The sequence below is a fragment of the Papaver somniferum genome, unplaced genomic scaffold (genome assembly GCF_003573695.1).
Source record: "Papaver somniferum cultivar HN1 unplaced genomic scaffold, ASM357369v1 unplaced-scaffold_15, whole genome shotgun sequence".
In the NCBI taxonomy this organism is placed as follows: Eukaryota; Viridiplantae; Streptophyta; class Magnoliopsida; order Ranunculales; family Papaveraceae; genus Papaver; species Papaver somniferum.
This window is the reverse complement of record NW_020624376.1, coordinates 740,101-751,834: the sequence shown is the minus strand read 5'-3', so window position 1 is coordinate 751,834 and position 11,734 is coordinate 740,101. Positions and strand designations below refer to the sequence as shown.

Sequence of the window (11,734 nt, the reverse complement as noted above, 5' to 3'; positions counted from 1 at the left end):
TTGTTATGTCTGCCTACTAAACTAAAGTTTTGGCCCTCAAAGAAAAACAAACTGAAATTATGCAAACAAATTGTAATCCACAAGCAGCAAAGAAAATGTTGAAATCGCGTGTACCTGTCATGAGTTTGTTGCATGTATAGTAGTAAGTATTCCACCGGCAGAGGCGTTTTTGTTTTGGTTTTGTTTTTGCTGACCGTTCCTGCAATTTTAATTCTAAATGTCTCTCTCTGCACTTGCAGGCAGGTAAAGCCTTGAGTACGTGAGCAAACGCCATTATACTAATCGATAGAGATAATAAAATTTAATGGATTAGAGGTTAAATATTAATTCTAAGATTTATTTATGTGATTAAATACTAATTGCAAACATCATAGAGTTGTATATAAAAGCTAGGTGGTACAGACCTAGTTGTTCTACAACTCAAACCACCTTCTATATGATTCTTCTCTTCCTTACTCATCCTCCTTGCTGAGTTTATATGCAGGCTGGGAAGAAATTCAGCATTAACATGTAAATTCTCTGATTTTCCAATAGTGTTTTCTTTTTGGTACTAGTTATCTTTCTGCGCCAGCTCCCCAGCACTTCTTCGAGTTACTTCTCTTGTTAGAGCTAGCTACTTCCGAACTAGAGAAATGGAGAGTGGAGATATTTATCCAGTAAAGCCGGAATACTACTCACCACCAGCTAATGATTATGAATATCATCATAAAGCCCTGAACGACGTCGTCCTTCCTACTACCGGGACTTCATTGACGGCATCATCATCAATAGTGCTGGAAGCCCGACCAGTTAAAAGGATAACATCATCAGCGTCATCGTGGAAATTCATCAATTTATTTCGCCAAGTGTATGAAGAAAATTATCCACCAGGCTTTATGAGAAAGGTTATCCAGTTCGAGTTACCACCTCCTTTTTGTTGTTAAAATATATAATCAATGCCTTGCAGCAGTGATAGTCGAATAGTTTGAAATATCGTTTTTTGGTTGTATGTATATATCAACAGGTAGTGGCAGAGATGGTAGCTACATTTCTGCTAGTTTTTGCAACTTGTGGAGCAGCAGCACTGAGTGAAAGTGATGAACAAAGACTCTCCAAGTTAGGAGCTTCTATTGTTGGTGTGCTTATCGTAACAGTTATGATATATGCCGTCGGTCACGTTTCTGGAGCTCATATGAACCCTGTCGTCACTTGCGCTTTCGCCGCCACAAGGCATTTCCCTTGGAAACAGGTGCATATTTATTTTACCAATTTCGCAAGCAACTACTACACTATCGGAAATTTAAAACAAAAAAAACAAATTGGTGCTATCGTTCAACACGACGGTCGTATCTATATTTTTTTCTGAAAATGGATCATTTGTCCAAATATTTTTGAAACATGATTCAAATGGACGAGTAATAATTAGTATGGGTGAAATGGACACCAAAAAAATAGTAATATGATGAAACTGGATTCGTTCTAACTTAAACTTAAAAAATAGCAAGGATGAAACTGGATGCATCCTGATGTAAATTAAATATAAAAAAAATATTTGAAAATGGGTAGGATGAAACCGTTTACATCCTTGCTATTTTTACATTTTTGTCCATTTAAACAATATCAAAATCTAAATGTCCTTTTCATCCAGGAATTATTGATTTTGGTCTTTTTAACAAATTTTGTGAATTTTTTATTTTTAACTTTTTTGATCAGTAAATTAACCACAAAATTGGTTAAAAAGACCAACATTAACTTTGGTTAATAATATTTTTTTTATTTTTAATTTATATGAGGATGCATCCAGTTTCATCCTTGCTATTTTTTAAGTTTAAGTCAGGATGAATCCAATTTCATCCTTCTAATTTTTCTGGTGCCCATTTCACCCATACTAATTTTTGCTCGCCCATTTGAACCATGTTTTAAAAATATTTGGACAAATGACCCAATTTGCGTGAACCGCGGATTGGTAAAACCTACCTGAATGCTATAGAGCCCGACAAAAAGTAATTTTATTTGTCTGGACCGTTTTGAAAAAATTTACTTATCACGGTTTTTTTTCGGTCTATATTGCAGTAAAATTGTTTTTGTACATGCATGATGTCAGTGGTAAAAGTGATTAAAATATGAAGACCGATGCTAGTTCAACGACTTTACATACGTCAGAAACGTTGAACCAAACAAAATAATAAAAAAGAAATACAAACTGAAGCTGTTCTTATACAAAAGTCAGTGAAGTAACCGTGAGACGCCGTGATGGATTGGTAGGACGGTTGGTTGGACTTGTAAGCCACATTAAATAGCTTAGCTAAGATGCATAGATAACATATGATATTGATAACATGTAAGGCTCCATATCTAAACTATGTCATCCTTGAAAGAAGTAAAATTTGAAAATTATAATAATAAGAAAATAATTTGATTATACAAATTAAACAATGAAAAATGCCAGAGTTTGATAAAATAAAAAATAATTAAATAGAAAAGACGTGTCCTCAAGATCAACTTTACATATTTTTTAACAATGGTTCCAGGCGTACCGCTTAAAGTAAACAACCCACCTGTAAGAGATTTGTTTTAGGCTGAGTTTGGTAATGTTTTTATTTTTCCAAATGCACTTTCAAAATCTATATATATCAATAATTGTTGAAATTGGTGTTTGGTAAAAAAAATCAAAGTGCTTTTTACCCAAAACACTTTCCAAATTCCTCAATTTTCAAAAGCTGGGAGGAGGAGCTTTTAAAAGCTAGAAAAACATAAGCTTTGGTCCTACCAAAATTTAATGTTTGATTTATCTTTTTTGTCCCTATTTTATTTTGTAAATGACAAAAATTATCCTTAGATATATATATAATCAATTTTTTATTTTATGTATTTTATTTTCAAACTGTTTTATGATACCATTTCATTAATAAAAATAAAAACAAATATTAAAATTACTTAATTTTATTTTGATTTTTGGTTTGAAAATTATATAGATATATATTTAAAAGTGGTTAAGTAAGATAATTTTTCTTAACAATCATAAGAAAATTTTAATTTTGTCAAAAACAATAAATCAATCGATAGAATCGTACAGGACCTTTGTTGGTAGCCTAGCAACAAGCTGAGCACCAACTCCCTTCTGAATAGCAACACCTAGTCTATAAAAAAGAAATTTCCCACCGACATCATTACAAACTAGACAATTTTTCAATCTCTTAAAAAAACACAAAGTATCATCCCCAAGTTCCCCCAACGTGGTAAAGGCTAGGACCCCTAACCCATAACCGTGAGAAGTGCACTGATCCAAGTATTTATTGCGTTTACGCAAAACAGCATTGGCAATAGCTTGACCTGTGACAAAAGCGCGAACACCATCGCCTGTGAAGGGAGAGACGCCTGTAACATCCATACAAATATCTTGGCCATTCCCAATTAAGAACAAGAATATCAGCATGCCGTAAGTATCTATTACCTTCAAAGAGAAGCCCAAGAGCCGCCTCTTTTAGCACAGACACACTAGCTTTGCAACAAATGTCAACAACAACGTCACGTACATGATCATGTCGAAACTTGATCCCAACATCCTTGGCACAGTGAAGAGCATGATTCCCAAAAATATCCAGTATATATTTCTGCTAGTTTTTGCAAATTGTAGAGCAGCATCACTGAGTGAAAGTGATGAACGAAGACTCTCCAAGTTGGGAGCTTCTGTTGTCGGTGGGCTTATCGAGACAGTTATGATATACGCCGTCGGTCACGTTTCTGGAGCTCATATGAACCCCGCCGTCACTTGCGCTTTCGCTGCCATAAGGCATTTCCCTTTAGGGGTGTAAATAATACCCGAAAATACTCGGCCTGCCTGTACTCGCCCGAGTCCGCCTGTACCCGAAGTAGCCCAAAGCCTGTTATGGACCGTCATGGGCCACCTGGCCTGGCCTGGATTAATTAATTGGGCGATCTCGGACTTTGCAATTAATATGATGCCCGGTCTGATACCCGGCCTAGTGCCCGACCTGAAAGCCTTCTATGTGCCATTAATCATTTAATATCCTCTTAAAAGACTTAAAAGTTACCATTTTATAATTGTCAATTTTGTGTCAAGAAAAATAAAATATATAGTTGTTTTTACTTATAATTAGCCTTTTCAAAACATTAATGGTAATAAATTTTTATATAGAAAGTTTATTGTACTCTAATTAATTATTTATTATAGACTAAAATTAAAAGTTTGTCATTATAATTTAAATATAAAATAATACTATCACTTACGGTATCCAATGTTAGAAAGGACAGAATATTGTATTAAAAATAAATACATTTAATACCATTCATTTGAAAACTTAACAAAATAGTGGCCTGTCCGGCTCGATCTGGCCTGTCCATATAAAAAGCGGGCTTTGAACGGTCTTTGGGTAGCAAATTATCTACTTTTACCCGGTCTGTCCGGCCTAAATTTTTTTACGGACTCATAAATATTAAGCCTAACCTGTCCGGTCTGTCTTAGTTTTTGGGCCGGACGGCCTGGCCTGCGTGAATTTACACCCTTGTTTCCCTTGGAAACAGGTGCATGTTTATTTTACCAATTTCGCAAGCAACTACTACACTATCGGAAATTTAAAAAAATACCAAATTGGTGCTATCGTTTAACACGGCCGTCGTATCTATATATTTTTATTTTTTAACTTTTTTGATCAGTAAATTAACTGATTTGAATTAGAAAGAACAAGGCAAAGTACAAAAGGATACAACCATAATGTGTATACGGTGACATCAAAAAGTATATAAACTATAAAACAAACTAGGAAGTCTAATATCTAAAGCCGCAAAATAATTTTAAAAATCTCAACAAGCCCTGCCCATGTCGTGCCCTAATCTTGAAAGAAAGGTGAAAGCCATTATCACTTGAAGCAATTCTCTCTGAGGCATCCGCCGCAGCCACCAACCTCTGGGACGGTGCATTACATATATTGTGGCCATCATCGTTAGCACCGAAATAACCAATAAATAAACCAAATACTATGATTAATTAAGTCATTTACTGCTGCAATCTAGTGGACTAACGGGATAGTACATGCTTGATAGAAATGATGTTAGTAGTAGAAGTTATTAGAAGCACAAAACGTAACGAGTGAATTCTTAATCATCACCTCCCCTTTGATGATAGTTGAGCGTGGTCGTGAGGATGGTTGTACTCTAAATAAAAGATTAAAATTCAGAAAAACTTAAAATCTGTGGAAAACCTCTTTGCGCGAGTAGTTGTAGATAAGCGGTGCGAATAAAGATTCCAAAACTGCCTGGACGTAGATAGAAAGGAAGATGACGAAGTTATGAACCCTTTTTGCAGAATGGAATAACCTACCTGAATGCCATAGAGCCCGATAAAAAAAACATTTAATTTGTCTGAACGATTTTGAAAAAGTTTACTCATCACAGTTCGCTTAAATTTTTTGTTTTTTTTTCCCGTCTATACTGCAGTAAATTTGTTTTTGTACATGCATGATGTCAGTGGTAAAAGTGGTTAAAATGCGAAGACGTTGCTAGTGGATTTCAGCGACTTTACATACGTCAGAAACGTTGAGCCAAGGCCAATTGATCAGTAAACAACAAATTACGAAAACGAAAAAAATATGTTTGAAAAAGAAATACAAACTGAAGCTGTTCCAATATAAAAGTCAGTCAAGTAGCCGTTTGATGCCGTGAGTGATTGGTAGGACGGTTGGCTGGACTTGTAATCCACATTAAATTGCTTAGCCAAGATACATGGATAACATATACCAAACTATGTCATCCTTGAAAGAAGTACAATTTTCAGATTAGAATAATAAATAATAAGAAAATAATTTGATTAAAAGGATTAAACAATGGAAAATGTCAGAGTTTGATAAAATAAAAAATAATTAAATATAAAAGACGTGTCTTCTCAGGAACAACTTCACAATTTTCTAAAATACGTACAAAAACTAGACCATCCATGCGGAGAGGAATAACCGAATAAGTGTGCAAATAAAAATTACAAGCCGAATCTAAAACTGAGAACGAGAATAAAAAAATGTAAAACGGAATTATGCTCCCTCCATTCCACAAATGTCAGCCAAGTGTCCGGTGTTTTTCGAGTCCAATTGAGTGTTCGACATGGACACAAAATTAGCATTGCAGTGTCCTCACAACCTTGGACGATAGAAGCTAACTAATGAAATAGTTGTGATGTCTTAACTAGCTAGCAAAAGCTTCTACTTAATTAATCAATCTCCAATTTGTTTGTATGTAGGTGCCTGTTTATGCTGCAGCTCAACTAACTGGAGCATTGGTTGCATCTTTTACCCTTCTAAAATTACTGCACCCAATCAAAAATGTTGGAACTACTTCCCCATCTGGAACTGACCTCCAGGCTTTAGTCATGGAAATTGTTGTCACATTTTCCATGATGTTTGTCACTTCCGCGGTTGCGACTGATACCAAAGCAGTAAGTGTTTTTTTTTTTGCTTTCATTGAAAAGCACCAAGTGTTTTTTTTTCTTTCGGTGAGTTCTTGAAACGATGAATAAGAATTCTACAGGTTTTAGTTCGTGCTTTGTATCATTATGAATCTTGCAGATGGGTTTGGCAATAAAACCTTAGGTCACGCAGCTTACCTTATTGTCACTTATCATTTCTTTCCGAATTATTATGTTGCAGGTTGGAGAATTAGCAGGGATAGCCGTTGGTTCTGCAGTGTGCATCACTTCTATCTTAGCTGGGTATGATTAATATTAATTACTTTGGATCAATGCAACACAACCAAATCTTACACTAATCCTTAATTATGTTGGTTTTGAATTAGGCCGGTATCAGGTGGATCAATGAACCCCGTGAGGACGATTGGTCCAGCCATAGCTAGCAAACATTACAAAGGATTATGGGTGTATTTTGTTGGACCCCTAACTGGGACGCTACTAGGTGCATCCATTTATAATATAATACGAGACTCAAATAAGACAGTTCCTGCGAAATCTGGATCATCGTCATTCAGGATTGGTCGAAGTGGTCGAATAAGCAATGTGGAGGATGAAGAACATCATGAGATTGCAAATGAAGATCCTCCGCGAACACTTTAGCGCGCGTACTCATCCTATTTCCGTATACATTTCCCCGCAGCCATGTGCAGAAGTTACAGCTTAATGTGGTTCCTACATAATTATTTGTGTAGACGCGCACTTTATCGGTTGTATTTGTAAGAATTTACCTTGTGTGGAGTGTTTGCTTATTGTTTGTATAATAACTACGTTCTAGTTCAACTGCTTCAGTTTTACTTTAATCAGTATAATAACTAGGTTCTTGTTTGTTGTAAGTCGCTGTCATTTTGGTTTGGTACGACTGTTTGTGTATCAAGAAAGTTAGTCTCAACTCTTAGTCACATTAACCACCCAAAACAACAAAGTTTCATAAAAACAACAAAGTTTCATAGGATGTAAGTTCACACATCGCATGATAAATATATATATGTTTGTGAGCGTGTCTATATGATAACGAAAAGTAAATGTGTTTCAGCTCATGGTTCAGTAGTCAAAATTATCTTAGCTCAAGAAGAGTTAATCTTATAAATAGGCGGCATGACAAGTACTATATGAAATAATTAAAATTTATGTTAAAAAAGACAGATAAATATAGGACGTTGGTAACCTAGCATGTTGCTAGGTTACCAACCAAATCTCATACGGATCCTTTTTAGATATTGATTAAAACAGTGCTTCCTGGCTATTACGATAAAATATTGCGAAAAAGTAGAACACCATCATGTTTGCTGTAGTTGATGATGGCTGGCATCTGCAAACCTTGTTTATTTTCCATGTTATTTTTTTTATTCATCGTTATTATTCATGGCAAAACAAAGCTCGTTTGAATCTGCCTTTCTGAAACACCAAAACTGTAACTTAGTTCCTACTACCATGTTGTATTTGCGAACCAATGCGTTCCACTTGGATCCGGTCAAGACGGGTTGGCCGTCACCTACAAGTTGTCGATCACCCTTGCTGCTCAGAGAACACCAGATCTTGAAATCAATTTCTGATGTTTCTCCATCTGGTTCAACCAATGTAACAGAGTAGTCTTCCTTCTCCTTTTTTGATCTATTACTCTCAACACCCTTAAAAACCGGGTGCTTCTTAATCTCAGCCGGTATCAGATATTCTTTCACAATATAAGATATGAATATCCTTCCATGTTGGCGTATTGTATCGCTTTTTGTTAAATCCTTCTGAAACAACCAAACTACTGGTTTTCGGCCACCAATTTGTGCAACAGTTTGCTGCATGACTTCAGGCATGACTTCAGCCATGTCTTGAGGTGGTGATGGTTCTGTAAAAAAAATAAAATACAGTTTAATACGCAGAACTCGAAAAAAAAGAAGTAGACAAAAAATTATACCTTGTATTGGAACGCAAGCTTCTTCTTGTTGTTGTTGGGAGAGAATTGAGAAGACAATTAAGAATCAGCTTTCCTTATTTATAATGGTTTCTTAATACGAGTTCAATAAGAACTAAATTACTGTTAGATTTCGGATTTAGGACCTTTTTTTTTACTCTAATAATGATAGCTGTTTAACCGTGACTGTAAAAGCTCTCCTCACATGAGTGGAAAGTACGCATATGAACGTAATGATATAAGCTTGTGCTTAAAAAACGATCACAAATCGAGTCGTTGTAGTTTAGTGGTAGTAGGAATTACTGGCTAGTCCAGTTCTAGCAGACCCAGTTAATAACTAGTCCACCCTAAAAAAGATTTACTTTCTAGTCCAAAAACATATTTTTGGACTAGATTATTTACTCTGTAGTCCAAAAATTTCGTGGAGACTATAAAATGTATTTTATAAATTCCTAAAACACCCTTCCAGGTTTAATTAGTATTAACACATGTAAATGTTACTAGTAGTATCAATACGGTGATACTGCATATTAATATGTACTGTACTAGTAGTAACAAAAATATCTTGTTGTTACTAGTGAATTATGTAACTACTTTACTATACTAAACTAGTATACTAGTATACTACTATAATATAGTATACTAGTAAACTAGTATACTAGTACTTGTAGTAAAATATGTAGTATCAATGCATAACAATTTTTTTTGATATGTAGTATCAATACATAACATAGTACATATCAATATGTGGTATCAATATCAAACATACTACATATCAATATATAACATACTACATATCAATATATAACATACTACATAACATACTACATATCAATATGTAGTATCACTACATAACATATTACTACTAGCTAGTTACTACTAGTATACTACATACTACATACTAGTTACTACTAGTATATTACATACTACATATGTTATTACTACATACTACATACTAGTTAATACTAGTATATAATAGTATACTAGTAGTAACTAGTACACTACATATGTAATATGTAGTAACATTCTATTATTATACGTAATGTTATATACTTGGGTTAGTAGAGTAATTTTACTCTTTTCAAAACTTTTTTGGACTAGGAAGTAAATATTTTTTGGAGCTGGACTAGCCAGTAATCTGGATCGGGTTTTCTGGACTAAATAGTAAATCCCTCGTAATGATAAGCATTCCCGCCTGTCACGCGGATGACCCGGGTTCGATCCCCGGCAACGACGTCCTTTTTTCTTTTTCTTTTTCCTTCCATGTCCTCCTTTTACTTGCAGATTGAAGTAGTTTTCCTTTGCGGTCTTCTTCAAGTTACTTCATATCGTGATTATGACCCAGACAACATCATCATCAAAAGTACCGACCAGCTAAAGCAACAACTTGATAATTTCTTCTTTAAAAGTCTATGAAGAACATTATCCACCAGGCTAAAATGAACATGATGCTGATGTTTTACAATGCCTCTCCATATGTCGCCCCGTTGGTAGAACGGTTGGAAGCCAGGTTAAAAAGCTTGCTAAGATATATAGCTTGTACTTTATTCCATACCATAACATGGATAACATATATGGTATTCGTATAAGTAATCAACAATTTGAGAGTTATTTTAATGTACACTTTCATATATCCAAATTATGTCATCCTTTGAAATGAATATACAACAAAAGTAACATTTGGAAGAGTATTTGACTAAATAAAACAAATGGGAAAAAAAAGAGCTTAACAAAATTTAAAATAATTAAACAAAATGGACGTGTCTTCTCAAGATTTGTTGTTCATAGTCCTTGGTTTTTTTTTTTGGTAGGAGAATCATGTAAAAAAAAAAGAGCGCCTTATCACATAATAAGGTTTTGGAGGAACAAATTATGTATGCCTTTGGTGCCATAATATTTGGTGAAATAGAGAAACTGGGGATAGTTAACGGCAGGGGGGAGCTAGAGTAGTGCAAGGGTGTGCACTTGCACCCCTGCCCAGCTAGCTTCAAAGCTTTTTTTAGACCCAATTAAAAATAGAATGCTATATACACAAGTCTATTTTTTTGTTATTTTGCCCCCTAAAAAGATTTGCAGCAAAATGATGATTTTTGTCTATCACTTCGGCTGTTGCAACCAATACCGTGATTAAAAATTTCAAAATCCATATTCCTTTTCCAAATTGGATTAATACAAATTTTTTTGAAAATAGTATGAATTCTTAGAAGCATCGACCCACTGTTCATCCATAACTTTTAAACTTAAAACTAAGTTCAAAATGAAAAACTCTGTGTGCATGAAACCCTAGTTAGCAATTCGGGATTCGGTAAACGTACGGAACGGCAAATGTACGAGTATTATACGGTTTTGTAAAATCCAGATTCGGTCCAAAATTCGGTCAACGGGACGTGATTCATCAGTAATTCGAAACGGCATACGTACGTGTATAATTCGATTTATAAATGTGAGTTCGGCTCTGAAAATTCGGTATCTATATATAACAAATAATTTGTATTTATAAGGTCATAGACCAATTTTTATGCATATGTGTGAGTTATTTAAAGAAAAAATAAACTTAATATGATGATATTAATAATATATACAACATTAGTTATCCAAGAGGACGTCGTATGGTGGTTTAGATGCTTGGTTAGTGAGTTTGAGATCTCTCTCACCTTCACCTTCAAATCTCTTCAGTCGTTTTTGTTTCATAAAAATTACAACACGTCTAATATTCGGTCGTGTATGTTCCGAAGGCAGTAAAGCCCAAAAAGTGGAGTCTTTGAAAAGTAAAAGCTAAAGAATTTATGACGAATTAAGCGGACGTATCATTCGGAATACGTAAAATTCGTGAACGGTTCGCGAATAATTCGGGAATGCCACATAATACGCGACTTGGGTTCGGAGTTGCAAACATACGCGAATAAAACGGTAAAATTCGTGATACGGAAAAATTCGCGAATAATTTGCGAATCATTCGCGAACTTACTAACTAGGGATGAAACTAGATTAATTCTTTATTTGGTTCTGATCATGAAGGAGTAGTCTAAACCCAATGAGGATGCATGCTTACCCATGGCATTACGGTTTCCTTATACTTCAACAAGATTGTGTAACTCCTCTTACAGTTTCCTCCTACAACTCGGATGTTAAATAATTTGAAATATGGATATTTTTATATATGTATCCTGTATTCTTTCAAAAATCTCATAAATACCCATACAATAAAGCTTTACATTTGTGTCTATTTTTATAAAAAGCATAAGATGCTTAATAATAAAACTCAAATCATGCAAAAATAAATGCACAGAAACCAAAAAATAATTTACATTTGTGATTATTAAGCATAACAATAAAACTCAATCCACCAAAAAAAAAAAAAAAAAAAAAAAAAA

General features: G+C 34.5%; 2 protein-coding genes across 2 annotated transcripts; one reads left to right on the top strand and one right to left on the bottom strand.

The window, feature by feature from the left end:
• The first annotated feature begins 412 nt into the window (after positions 1–412).
• Positions 413–7,287, top strand: LOC113335800 (aquaporin NIP2-1-like). Its single transcript, XM_026581840.1, has 5 exons — positions 413–884; positions 1,004–1,228; positions 6,230–6,424; positions 6,636–6,697; positions 6,781–7,287. The coding sequence occupies exons 1-5, from the start codon at positions 633–635 to the stop codon at positions 7,052–7,054; spliced, it is 1,008 nt and encodes a 335-aa protein (XP_026437625.1). The 5' UTR covers positions 413–632; the 3' UTR covers positions 7,055–7,287.
• Positions 7,288–7,600: 313 nt separating this feature from the next.
• On the bottom strand, positions 7,601–8,384 carry LOC113335691. Its single transcript, XM_026581711.1, has 2 exons — positions 8,364–8,384; positions 7,601–8,294 (listed from the first exon to the last, which is right to left on the bottom strand). The coding sequence occupies exon 2, from the start codon at positions 8,272–8,274 to the stop codon at positions 7,798–7,800; it is 477 nt and encodes a 158-aa protein (XP_026437496.1). The 5' UTR covers positions 8,275–8,294; positions 8,364–8,384; the 3' UTR covers positions 7,601–7,797.
• Between the last annotated feature and the right edge of the window lie 3,350 nt (positions 8,385–11,734).

Bases quoted from the DNA above. Each gene is read 5' to 3' on its own strand.
- LOC113335800 (XM_026581840.1), top strand. From the start codon at position 633: ATGGAGAGTGGAGATATTTATCCAGTAAAGCCGGAATACTACTCACCA. The intron at 6,425-6,635 runs GTAAGTGTTTTT...ATTATGTTGCAG, and splicing joins TTGCGACTGATACCAAAGCA to GTTGGAGAATTAGCAGGGAT. The intron at 6,698-6,780 runs GTATGATTAATA...GTTTTGAATTAG, and splicing joins ATCACTTCTATCTTAGCTGG to GCCGGTATCAGGTGGATCAA.
- LOC113335691 (XM_026581711.1), bottom strand. From the start codon at position 8,274: ATGGCTGAAGTCATGCCTGAAGTCATGCAGCAAACTGTTGCACAAATT.